Source organism: Lonchura striata, chromosome 6 (assembly GCF_046129695.1).
Source record: "Lonchura striata isolate bLonStr1 chromosome 6, bLonStr1.mat, whole genome shotgun sequence".
Taxonomy (NCBI): Eukaryota; Metazoa; Chordata; class Aves; order Passeriformes; family Estrildidae; genus Lonchura; species Lonchura striata.
The window spans coordinates 64,738,949-64,751,918 of NC_134608.1; the positions used below are offsets into that span (position 1 = coordinate 64,738,949).

General features: G+C 52.4%; 1 protein-coding gene across 1 annotated transcript in view; it reads left to right on the top strand.

Annotated features, from left to right (window-relative positions):
- LOC144246548 (uncharacterized) overlaps positions 1-12,970 on the top strand; it is a 319,583-nt gene that overhangs the window by 231,595 nt on the left and 75,018 nt on the right. The window contains 1 exon segment of the mRNA XM_077784459.1: positions 10,597-11,052. Coding sequence (XP_077640585.1) covers positions 10,597-11,052 — 456 coding nt within the window.

Consider the following 12,970-nt stretch of genomic DNA (forward strand, 5'->3'; position numbering starts at 1 on the left):
TGTCATCTTCCATTCTTTTGGAACAACCCCTATTCCTAATTTCACTTGTAAATCTTGTCCCAATAAATTCCTACCTGCCCCTGGGACCAAGAAAACATCCCTCATCCAAAATCTAGTTTCTCCCTCTATTACCACATTTTTAATAACGGGTACTGTGGAACTCTCTCCTTTTGCTCCTGTTACTTTTACAGTATCTATGCTTACACTATAATCTTATGGAATATTTTACAGAAAAGTTATTTCTGCCCTTGTGTCTACCACAAACTCCAATTTTTCTTCTTGGGGAACGACTTTTAAAGCTATCATAGGCTTTACATGGTATCTGTCCCCTGAAAAAATAGAGCCTCTGACATCCTTATTCTTCTTCGGTGCCCATCTCTTTACAAATTCTCAGATCTGTTACCCTCTTAGGACAATCTCTCTTATAATGACCTTTGCCCTTACAGTAAAAGTAGACATTCTTACAATATTTCTGAAATTTTGCATTGGGATTTTATTCTTTCCTGTTCCCCTGTCTCTACCACTATCATATCTAGGAATAGGGCCTGTGGGTTTTTTATTGCTTTCTTGCAATTGTTTCCTCGCATGGTGACTGCCACAATCTTTGCTTTTAGTTTGGCTTTGGCCACAGACTTTCTGAGCTTCCTTTAATGAATCATCTAATAATCTGTCATGCCAATCTTCAATTTTTTCCATTATCTGGCCAAGCACAAAGTTAATCCTTAACAAAGCTTTTTTCACATCAGTCTCAGGATCCCCTCTGGAACACTGCCTCCTATTTCTCCCAAGTCTGTCCAACCACTCAGCCAGAGCCTCCCCCCTCCCCTGCTGTGCCCCAAAAGTCCCCTCAGCACTTTGCCCTCGAGATGCTGCCCCCCTATTCCCCCGACAATCAAATTTGATACTCATTCATATGTTTTCTCCCCTCCTCATCATTTTGACCCCACTCAGGAGGTGTGGTTGGCATTTGCCCTCCTCGGGGGGCCCTGTGAATTTTCTTTAGTCCAGACTTTTATGCCTGCAATTCTGATCATTTGCCTTTCTTCTTAAGAAAATAGTATCTTTATTATGGACCACATTTCTTCCCAGATATAAATGTTTGAACCTAAAAATTGGTCTAATTGTTCAGCAGTGCTTATGAGATCCTCCAAAATCCCTTTGATTTCCTTTTTAAAATTCCTGACCCCAGAAGAAGTCAAAGGAGCATTCACAAAGCCGGCTCCACGCCCTCCCATCGGGACCTCTCTTAGTGGAAATAGATCCATTCCTTTAACCCAGTCTCTTTCTATAGCCTTTCTCCCGTGCTGTGAGGAAGAGACCGGAGAATGTTGCCTCCTAACTGAACTCCCTGTGTTCCTGTAAGGGGCGTCCTCCAGACAGAAAGAGTTTCTCGGAGCTGGGGCTGCGGTTCCCGGGGAGCGGAGCTCCGGGCAGGAAGGGGCTGAGGGCAGGGCCGAGCGCCCAGCCCTGGTCCTCCGAAGGCGGAGCCCGGGCAGGGTGTGCTGCCGGAGCCGCCGCAGGAGGGGCAGTGCCGGGGGCACCAGCCGGGAGCGGGATCGGCCCGCCCGCGGTTAGGGGCGGCTGGGCCGGTGCTCCCGGCAGAGGCAAAGCAGCAGCGGCGGTGCCCAGCGCAGCCGGGACGGGCAGAGTCGCCGGGGCTGGGGCAGAGAAATCAGCCGCGGGAGGAGCCCCGGGATGGGCCGGGCGGGAGCGCCGGGAGCCCGGCGGGCGGAGCAGCCGGGCGGGCCGGGGCCGGGGCCGGCCGGGCAGCCGCGAGCAGCGGGACGGGGCCGGGCACAGCGGCTGCGGGCGGCGGGGCGGGACCGGGAGCGCTGCGGCGGGCGGGACCGGCAGAGCGGCCGCTGTGGGCGGTGGGCTCACAGCCGGGACGGGAACCGGGGCAGGAGCAGCCGCTGAGAGCAGCGAACCCGCGCCTGGGACGGGAGCGGGGCAGGAGCGGGCGGCGAGCGGGGCCGGGACAGGCGCCGGCACCGGGGCAGGCGGGGCCGAAGCGGGCGTGAACAGGGGCGGAGGGGGCAAAACCTGTGAAGGATCCCACTCCTTTTCCTCTTTTCCCCTCTTGTTCCCCTCTCTTTTCTTTCCCTTTGTCTTCTTTTTTACACGTTTTTAGTCCCATTTTCCAAAATCTTACCTAGTCATTCCATGCCTTTGTTTCCCACTTTCTCTAACAACCTGAATTACCACCTTCATTCAACTACACAAAAAGTCCTTTTTCTCACAATATCATTTAACACAATATAATCCAAAATCATCCACCTTCCTTCAAGGAAATAATATAAAGCTCAAAATAAACAATCTACATTACATATACTTCCAATCATCTACATTTACTCACCTTTATCTCTCACTCTCACACACATTGACACCCTCAAGCCTGTTCATTCATACTTCTTGACTTCACAATAGTGTTATATGTACTTTTCATTTGCTCACGCTCACTCTTATTTTTCACTCACTCTCACGTTCAACAACAAGGTACCTTTTACTTTCAAACAATTTATATTGCATATCTACATTTATTCTGAGTGCTCTTGGACTGTAACCCTTATCCATCAACCCAGCAGGTTTCATCCTGGATGTCTATTAATCCTGGATGTCCGGTGATTCTGCAGAATTTTAACACACCTATTACACTTTTAGGTGTTACCGGCCAGTTCCTGTGTTCTTGGATATCCCTCAATCCAGCCACAACCCCAGATTCTCTTGGATATCCTTCGATCCGGCAACCCTGAGTGCTCTCAGGATATTAATCCCTAAACTGAGCAAATTAATGACCCTCCAAGGAAGACCCTCTCTTTTTTACCCTTTTATTTTTTTTTAATTTTCTATCCCCCCCACCAAGGTGTCCCACTTCTTCCCGGAGACCCAGTCCCAGTTTCCCCAGGGGGGTTTCTCTCACTCTTGTTTTCACATGCCTCGTCTCTTTACTGGCCGCTTTTCTCGCGAAAAAGACGGAAAGGCAGCATGGGAAACTCCGCTCTCATTTGGCAAGTCTGGGATAACCAGCTCACCTCTCATTCACACGCATTCATTCCCCCCTTATCCACCCCATCCCAACAAATACTCACCTATCCTCTTTCCTTAGGTCTTTGTTCTTCATGTACACATTAATCTTAGGGCTAATTACCGCAGTTTTAGGGAATCCTTTCACTTTCCTTTGTTTTATTGTCTCCTTTTGTCCCTGGATCAAAATCTGTGTCTGTCTGTCAGTCACACACCAGGGGAACAGAGCAAAGCTGCCCAACCAGGGCAGGATGCGTCTCTTCACTGAGTCTCCTAAGGCACCGGCAGAGAGGTGTTAGCAACAATCCTCTGCTACCAAAATTGTGAAAAACGCCAATCACTTGGTTATTAAAATTTTAAAAGTTTAATAGTAATAAAATGGTTATAAAAATAATAATACAATTAGAGTAATAAAGTTTAGATTTAGGACAATTACAAGACAATAAAAAGCAAAGAATTACAGATGTCCGGATGCTCTCGGACACTTAAGTCAAGAAAAGCATGACTTGTGAACAAAGGAATCACCCTTAAACCAAGACACTTGTTGCATAGTCATACATCCTTCATGGTTATGCATACATCCTATTCTAAACAAGAAACTGTTGTATGTCAACTGTTCCCTTTAATCCCCTGGTGTCTTCAAGTCTGAGCAAGGCCTGAAGAAATTAGCTTCTTCTGATAAGAAGCCATAAATTCCTTTCCTTTGGAAGATTTAGGTGTTCTTCGAAGTGAGTATCTCATTCCTAAAAAGAAAACTCCCCCCACATACATTGTCTCTATTTTAACATTATGTTGTAACCTAAAACTACACTTAACACAATATGTAAGGGAATTAATACAGCATAACTTTCTAACATTACACATATAATATTCATTGTAACATTTGCAAAAAGCCAATCATAAATATGCATTTTTCACAAAAATGCAGCCTAAAGGTGAATATTAAAAAGCCAGGACCAAAATTTTGGTATCTCTAAGAGCTATGCACAAGCATACACAAAAACATTCCAAGGCAATTCAGTTGTTTCTACTTCTCTTCAAAGTAAAAACTCATTCTCACATCCCTGACCCAAACCTAACTGGCAACATAGAAATAGGAGTAATACAAAAAATACTCCAAGGCTCTAAACTTTGCACTGAAACTGCAGGAAAAAGAAAAACTCCACCAATATGTTTAGTGTTAGAGTCAAGGCATTCCTTGATTCTGGCCAGGATGTGCAACAGAAATCATTCCATCCCCACATAGTTCGGGTGTGCAGAGAAAATTGTTCAATGACACATGGGTTTTAGTTGATTTTTCCCAAACTTGATATAGTCTGAACCACTCTAAATCCACTGGTTTAATGTTCTGTAGTTTCAAGCTGTGCAGTTTTTACTATTTGGTTTCCTGTTGGACCGGGATTTCTTTGCTTGTGCTGTTAATGAGGTGGGAAGTGCTGGATTTCCTTCTCAGCCTTTTGCAGACCAGGTGTCTGCAGCCCTGCCGGGGGCAGTGTCTGGGGTAGGTGTTGGTTGCTGTTTGCTGCTGGGGTTGATGTTTTGCTGCTGGTCGTTATCTTTGTGGGTCTCTTTTGGGCCATTCCCAGTGTGTTGAGATGTTAAACTCATCTCCACTGAGTGGTGTAACATCCCTTAACAAAACCTTTAACATTTCTTTCCCTAAGGCCAAGGCAAAGCAAGCCTGAGTAGAGAAATCAAAGGTTAACAATGTTCAAGTCTATGAGCTGGTCTATTTTCCATGGATGCACTGGCAGGCAGGGCAGCGTGTGAGTGTGAGTGAGAGCCAGAGTGGAATTGTCCCGGTGTGTCCCCAGCAGCTGTGGCAGTGCAGGCCCAGAGAGCACTGAAGCTGCAGCAGTGGCAGCAAGGGCTGGCCCCGGTGGCTGGAGCTGCCCAGGGAGGGTGGCCAGGCCGAGGATTTCAGCAGAGGAGGTGTGGGCAGGCCCAGGGCCTTGCCCCGCTGTGGAGCCCTGGCTGCTGCTGCGCTGCCTTCAGTGCAGGCTCAGGGGGGCCTCCCATCCTCCTGCTGCAGGCGGGAAGTGCAAATCTCCGGGGCTGCAGAGACCTGGAGCCCAGGCTGAGGGGTCCCCCCGTGTTCAGCTGTGCTGGCGGCTGTTTCTGGCCTCGGGCCCCTTGGCATGGGCCACGCCACTTGGCCACCAGTGGTGCTGCTTTGCACTCCTCAGGCAGAGCCCATGTCCTGCTTGGATGTTGGCAACAGCAAAGTGCCAAGGCAGGCTCTGTGCCAGCCCAGCTTCCTGGGGGAGAGATTGCACCAGAGACAGGATTCTGGCCACAGACTGCTTTAAATGTGCATCCCTTATCTCCACCCTGCACTAGGTGCAGAATTACCAGGTAAGGAATTCCGAGATCAATTGGAAGGGAGAGAATCGAATATCTGTCCTGGGTCTGGCTCTTCTTACCCAAGCCAATGGCAAAAGCCGTCCCCATGGCATCTTGATCTCTATCCCAGTTTCCAAAGGTGTTTCTTTCTTTCCCCATTTATTCTTTGTACCCAGCCTGAGCTGTGGGGGTGCCAGGGGTTCTGGAGGTCCCATTGTATTCCTAAAGCTGCCATAACCCCCTGGAGGATCTCTCCTCCAAAATTAGTTCTGCTCTCTGAGTCTATGGCTTCCACAATCCCTTTTATTGGAATTATGTCTTTTAGAAATATCTTAATAAGTGATCCAGTGGTTGCTGAGCAGTCAGAATTGCTTTTACCCCCCTGTTAGGTGAGATGGTGTCACCAGAAGATATTGAAGCCTTCCTGCTCAGGGCATTTCAGTGCCAGGCTCTTACAAGCACACACAGCTGTGCTGGTTGAGCTGACCATGGGGGTAACCTGCGCTTTGTCTGATTCCCTTTCCTCAATAACAGCGTGTCTTGGAACTCTTTTCCCTTCTGCTGCCCTTGAAGAGCCATCCACAAAGACATTTTCTGCCTCAGGCCAGGCAATGTCTCCTGAATCTCCCCCAGGCTGGGTCTGGAGCTGTGTCACTTGAATGCAGTGCTGGGTTTCTTCCCAGCCCCTCTGTGGGCTGTTCAAACAGGAGGCTGGGTTAAACCCTTCCCCTGTCCTCAGTTCTGAATCCTCCTGTGCCACTGAACAAGTTTCACACTGTAATAACCGAGCACTGCTCATCCATTGCGAGGCTCTTTTGCTTATCAAAGCTTGAACTTGATGGCAGACTGGAACAGTTGGAGATCCTGTTGTCATCAGCTTTTGGGCCTCAGTTCCCATTGAAGCTGTGGCTGCACAATTCTGCAGACAATAAGGCCACTCTGGCCACTGGGTGAAACATTTTGGCCCAAGGATTCCTTTGGCATGGCCCCGTTGAACATTCACCTACAATTCGAATTTCTTTTCTGAGTCTGCAAGAGCCCCAGCTCAGGCATCAATAGTTTTGGTTGTTCATTTTCTCAAGTTTTGCTCACTTTCTCCTGTCCATACCACAGCATGGAGGCTGTCTGGGGTTAAAAAGTCCTACAATGTTCTGGCTGGAACTTAGAATCCTCAATCCACATTGTGTATTTGTGTTTTAATTCTCAGAATTGTTGCAGCTCGTTTTGGTCTTTTCCTTATTTTAGTTTACTTCTTTACATCTGAAATTGCCTAGACTCTCTCTGGGTCAATCCTTCAGTCAAATTATGTCCCATATATTTAACCTTTTTCTCCACCATTTGCAATTTTTTTTCAAATACTCAAGATATGACTTTTAGCCAGAAAATTCAGCCATTTCAGAGGGGCTTTGTCTAGCACTTGTTCTTGTCCTCCTCATTGGAGCCATCTGATTCCTTGAGTGCAGGATAGGAGTGCTGTAGGGAGACAACCCTGGCTCTCAAAGCACTGCCTTTAGCAGGGACTCCATACCAGGCTGTGAGCCCTTCCTTCCCTCCCCTGGAACAGGGTGTTGCTTTTAGACACCACTTGTCCTGGTTGCTTCCAAGTAATTTGGAGAGGCTCCACATCAAATTTTCCGTCTTTCCATGGGGCTGCCCACACCTCTGGTTCCTTTCAGCATTGGCCTTCCCAGACATTTGACACAAAGGTACAGCAGCAATAGCCTCTGTATCACCTTTTACAATATTACAATACCACCATCAAATTCCTTCCTAGTTAATAACAATCAAAGTAGGAAGAAAAAGAAATTAGTTTATTTCAAACCTATCCTCTTCAGCTCCTAACAGTGATTGAACAAATGACACCAGCTCAGCTTTCCCATTTATTCCCTTAATAATTAAACATTCCTTTACAATTTTCCCCCCTTAGGTGTAATATTCAGAGTGGATGGAGAGGCCCCTGTGTCCATCAGGAGAGGCCTCCTCTGGATGCAGACCCAGCCTGAATGTTCTCCAGGGCTCCAGTGTGGTGGGTCCCCGGTGGGATGGGAGCTCAGAGAGCCCTGCCAATCCATGTCCATGCAGGGGTGGACTTGCTCCTGCTGAGGGTGCTGCTGTCTGTGCTTGCAGTGTCCTTGTGGGCTGCAGCTGGAGCCCTGACTCCTTCCCAGGGGCTGTTTGGGTGGGCTCTGCCCTGGCCAGGAGGGCAATGCCTCTGCCAGGTGCTTGTGGCCGACCCCGTCATGCCCTGGGTGCTGGGGCCCCCTTGGGCCCTGGGGTTGATCCCTCAGGGGCTGAGGGAACTCTGCCATGGCCTTTGCCTTCAGCTTGGCCTTTTGCTCATCCCTTCTTGCCTTCAGCTGCTGTGCCCTTGTGCCCAAGTGCTGCAGGGCTTCTTGTGCCACTCCTGCAGCCCCGGTCACTGCCTGTGGGTGCTCATCCTCTGAGAGCTGCTGAGCTTTCTGCAAAACCTTTCCTTTCTGCAGGGACCCAAAGCAAATCCTGAACAGCAAATCCTGATCCTTCATGTGCACTCTGCATTTCCCAGCTGTTCCTTTGTGTTCCCCCTTGTGCTCAGGGTCCCTGCCCAGCCCGTGTGGCAGAGCCGGTGCCTGTCCTGCCGCAGTGTCCAAAGGCGGCCCCCCCGGCGGGCAGGGCCGGCAGCTCCCCGGGGCCGGGCAGCGGCCGGGGCGTCCCGCAGCCTCCTGGGGGCCGGGGGCCACTGCCGGCCCTGCCCGGGGCTGGTGGGGTCAGGCAGCGCCCGGCGCTGAGCCCCGGCTGCCCCACAGCCCCGGCCCGGCCCCGCAGCTCCCCACAGGCCCCAGCCCGTGCTCCCGGTGCCGCACCTCTGCGCCCGGTGCTGCCGCTGCCACCGCAGAGAAACCCCTGCCATCCTGACCTCCTGCTTTTCCTCTCCTGGAAACCGGGGATGGAAAGGATCTGGATCAACTGGCAAATTTCGAGAATAAGACCCTGCTGAAAATCATCCCAATCCTGAGTATTTTTCTCCTTCTCCTCTTTTCCGTCATCCTTTTTATTACCACATAGATTCCTCCTGCTGCCTCTTGCTGTAATGATATTGCTGCACACTCCCCCTTCACCTGATCCCTTCCCAGCACACCAACACCCTCCATTCCCTTGTTTTCCAAATGCCTTCTCAATTTCCCTTATTTCCTCCCTGGGTGTCCATGTCCTTAATTACCTCTGGGGGAATGTGCAAACTACCTCAGCATTCTCCCAAGGGACCCTTCAGAGACATTTTGGGATCATCATCCCTTTGGCCAGGACTCCTCCCTGGCTTTCCCTTTTCTCCCCTCCATGGGTGCCCTGCCATGTTCACTCCCCGAGGATCCCAGGGCACTCACTGATGAGATTTTCAGTGCTCTCTCCCTGCTGACTCTTCCCAGACCCCCTGATGTGTCACTCGTCTGTCTCCTGGTCACTCCCGGGTCCCCAATCAATCCCCGGTGCCGCCACCAGCCAAGGGAGCCGATCACCCAAAGTGGGTGAGGCACCTTCAGCTGCACTCCCTGCCATCTGCCCCGGAGGGTGGAAGGAATTTGGGATGAGCCCCAGGGTGTGTGGAAAAATTGACATCACCAGAGGATTCTGTCCACAGAGCAGACAGAGGAGTCCTGTAAATGGAATTTTATTCCTAAAAATGGGAGAGGCCATGGGACATTCCCCATGGGATCTCTCCAATTGTTGGAGGACACAGCTTCCTTTTCAACCTAATTTTCCTGGCCACATCTCCCTCTGCTTTCCCCATTGGCTGAAGTACTTGAGCGCTACAGACTTCCCAATCCACCTACTACATACCCAGCTTCATGTGCGCCCCACTTTTATATAGCAAACGATATTCATGGATCTGTTAAGGCTTTGTTGTTCTTCTGTAAATTCATGAATTGAGCAGGACCTTGGCTGAGCAGCAATTTGTGTCATCAATTAATAACTTTTTCTGAAACTGATTGCTTCTCCTGTCACTTCCTTACGTAGATGTCCCTGGTGCCATATCCGAGCAGCTTCAGAGCATCTGTTTGTAAAGACACTTTCCTGTTGTTCCTCCCATGGGGTCCCCCGTTTGTGGGACATCCCCCCTGGAGCAGGGTGTCCCCTCTGTGCTGCAGCCCCAGGGCTCGGGCAGAGCTCAGCCAATCAGAGCCCGCGGCGCTGATGACTCACCAGTTGCCAGGCAGACTCGCAGCTCCCCGCGTTCCCCACCTGGACCCACCTGCGCCCCCCCTCGGCCCCATGGCCCCGCGAGGGGAATTTGGGGAGGTGGGAGTGGGGCAGCGCCAAGGCCGGGCCCCCCCGCGCTGTCCTGGCGGGAGCGGCTGCAGTGGGGACCGAGTGCGGGCGGGAGCGGCCGAGAGCCCAGCGCTGCCCCAGCCCGACCTGCCCCAGCTCCATCCCTGCCCCTGCGCTGGGATGCTGTGGGGCTGGGGGGAAGAGGGAGCCGGCAGTGGGTGCTGGGCCTGGGGGCAGGAGGAGAAGGGAAGGAGAAGCAGGCTTGAGGAACGAAATGGTCAGACGATGCAGGTGGCAGGAGAAGGTGGGATTGTGCAGGAGAAGGAAAAATAGCAGGAGGAAAAGGAGTGTGAGGAAGAGTAGAGACACAGGAGGAGGAGGAGGAGCAGAAAGAGGAAGCAGCAGAAGGTTCCACCCCTCCCTGTGTCTGCAGCCTCCCCCCCAGCCCCAGGAGCGCTGCTCCCCCCACATGCAGCAGGTGACTATGGAGGGGGGTCCACGATTTTCAGGGGGTGAATCTTGGTGTTTCTGAGCTTTCTTGGGCTAAATGTTGGTGCTTTGGTTTTATGTGGCAGCTGAATCTTTATGTTTTGGAGGAGGTTTTTCCTGAGCTGTTATGTTTAGGGAGTTTTTGTTCTGTGTCTTGAAGTTTGCAGGATTTTTGGGCTGAATCTTGGTGTTTTGTGTCTTAAGAAACCTTGCTTTCCCTGGGGTTTCTTATAGACACAAGATTCCCAATAACTTCCTCCTTGGGCAAGGAGGAACCTCCAGTCCAAGATGCTCTCCTCCTGTTTTTTCCCCAAACCAGGATTTGACATTACCAGGGCGTGGCTGGATGGAGGAGGAAAAGCCCCGGAGATGCTGCAGGAGGAGGAGCTGCAAACCCAGCCCAGGGAGCTGCGGGGAGGAAAGAGTCCCTCTGAGCCAGGAAGGGGGGCGGAGATCCAGGCGGAGCTCGGAGCTGGTGGAGAAACCTCGTGGCAGGGAGAAGCCCCACAAGTGCTTGGAATGTGGGAAGGATTTCAGCCGGAGCTCCAGACTGGTCTGTCATCAGAGGATCCACACTGGGGAGAGGCCCTACGAGTGTGGGGAGTGTGGGAAGAGGTTTCGGACCACTGCCAATCTCCTCATACATGAGAGGATTCACACAGAGGAGAGGCCCTACCGCTGCCCCGACTGTGGGAAGGGCTTCAAGCAAAACTCCAACCTCACTATGCACCGGCGCATCCACACTGGAGAGAGGCCCTACGAGTGTGGGAAGTGTCAGAAGAGTTTCATACACATGTCTGGCCTGATCGAGCACCAGGTGATCCACACTGGGGAACGGCCCTATGACTGTTTGGAATGTGGGAAGAGCTTTGGGTGGAGCTCTGCCCTGAGAACACACCAGCGCATCCACACTGGGGAACGGCCCTACGAGTGTCCCCAGTGTGGGAAGAGGTTTCAGACCAGCTCCAGTGTCCTCCTACATGAGCGGATTCACACAGAGGAGAGGCCGTTCCGCTGCCCTGAATGTGGGAAGGGCTTCAAACGAAACTGCCACCTCACCATGCACCAGCGCATCCACACCGGGGAGAGGCCCTACGAGTGTGGGAAGTGTGGGAAGAGCTTCTCCATGAGCTCAAACTTGACCACACACCAACGGAGGCACCACTAAGGGAAGCCCTGTGAGTGCCCTGAGTGAGGAAAGAGCTTGGAGTGAGGGAAGAGAGTGAGGAAAGAGCTCAGTGTTACCAGGTGATGTGATGTCATGAAGAATGTGTACCCAATGGGAAATTGTTACCAAAAACAGAGCCCTCTATAAGCCCCATACAAGTCAATCCCTGTATAAACACCTGGTACACTCAATAAAATTGGCTTTGGTCTAAACTCGTATGTCCCCGTCTCTCCATGGTGGATAACCCTGTTGTGGGTGATCCCCGTTGGGTGGGGGAAGGTGCTGGAGGGATTTCTTTCCCTTCTCCTGGTGCTGCCGTGGTTTGGTTGGTAATAAATTCCCTCCCTGTGCCCAGGCTGGGTCTGTTGTCCCCGTGCCGGTGCTCGGGGCGGGATCTCTCCCGTTCCTTCTCTGCACTGCCGGGCCTCTCCTCAGCCAATGAGAGAACGCGGTGGAGAAGAGTCAGCCAATCAGCGAGAGCGGGGCTGATGACTCACCAGTTGCCGGGCAGACCCGCAGCAGGCAGTGTTCCCCACCTGGACCCGCCCTCCCTGCCCAGGGCCGGCCCCGCCGTGGGGTCCCCCCAAGTCCCTCCCCAGTGCCCCCATGAACTGGGCTGGGTTTAACTGGGAAGCTTTACTGGGAACACTGGGAGCAGGGGGCAGGGGCAGAGGGACAGCAGGGCTGGGGGACACTCGACCCCCCCAAAATCAGCCTGGGGATGGAGTGGGGGGGTGCTGGCCGGGCCCGAGGCCACTGGGAGGGGCTGGTCGGCTCAGGAGCTCAGTGGGCAGAGAAAAGGGGGTGACACTGGGCTGGGGGCCCTGGGGAACACACAAACTCCAGAGGAGAGGGGACACGACTCACGGGACTCCCCAGACTCTCTTGTGCAGGTAGAACCCGATCCCCAGTGCCAGGAAGACAAAACCCAACTCAGGAGTCTCCAGTTCCTGTCAGCATCTTGCTGTGGCAGCATCCAGCAGCATCTCTGGAGTTTCCACAGGGGTCAGGATCTCCCAAAAACTCTCACAGACACCCAGACCCCTCCAAGCACCCTCCAGGTCACTCCCAGCCCACTTAGGATCCCCTGAAACCTCCCTCTTGATCCCTTCCTGACCTCCCCAGGACCCACCAAAGCCCCTCCTGTCCCTCTCAGGATCCCACAGCCTCCTTCCAGTCGCCCCCACTGCCCCAGGACCCCCAAATCCTCTCCCAGTCTCTTCCCAGTGCCTACCAGGACTTCCAGAACCCCATCCTACCCTCCCCAGTATCCTTCAAACCTCTTCTTAGCCCTTCCAAACCTACAACCTCCTCTCCCAGTTAAAATCAGGCTCTCTCCAACTCCCTCCCAGGTGCTCCCAGCACATCCCAGTGGCTCTCCCAGCACCCCCAGTTCCTCCCCTGTACCCCAGTTCTGGGTCACAGGGAGTTCCAGGCTGAGGTGAGCCCAGCCTGGGTTGGGGTTTCCAGCAGCACCAGGAGCTGGTGGGTCCAGTCCCCGTTGGGGACCACGTTGGTGGCCACCACAGAGAGCTCCTGCTGGCCCTGGAACCACCTCAGCTGGATGGGAGCAGGCGGCCGGGGCCGGGCTGGGAGCTCGAGGGCAGCAGAGAGATGGACACGCTGGGGGGCACTGGGAGAGAGTGGGTGTAATAAATAAAATGGTCGGTGTTCATCAAAATGAATGTTAAAGGAGATAAT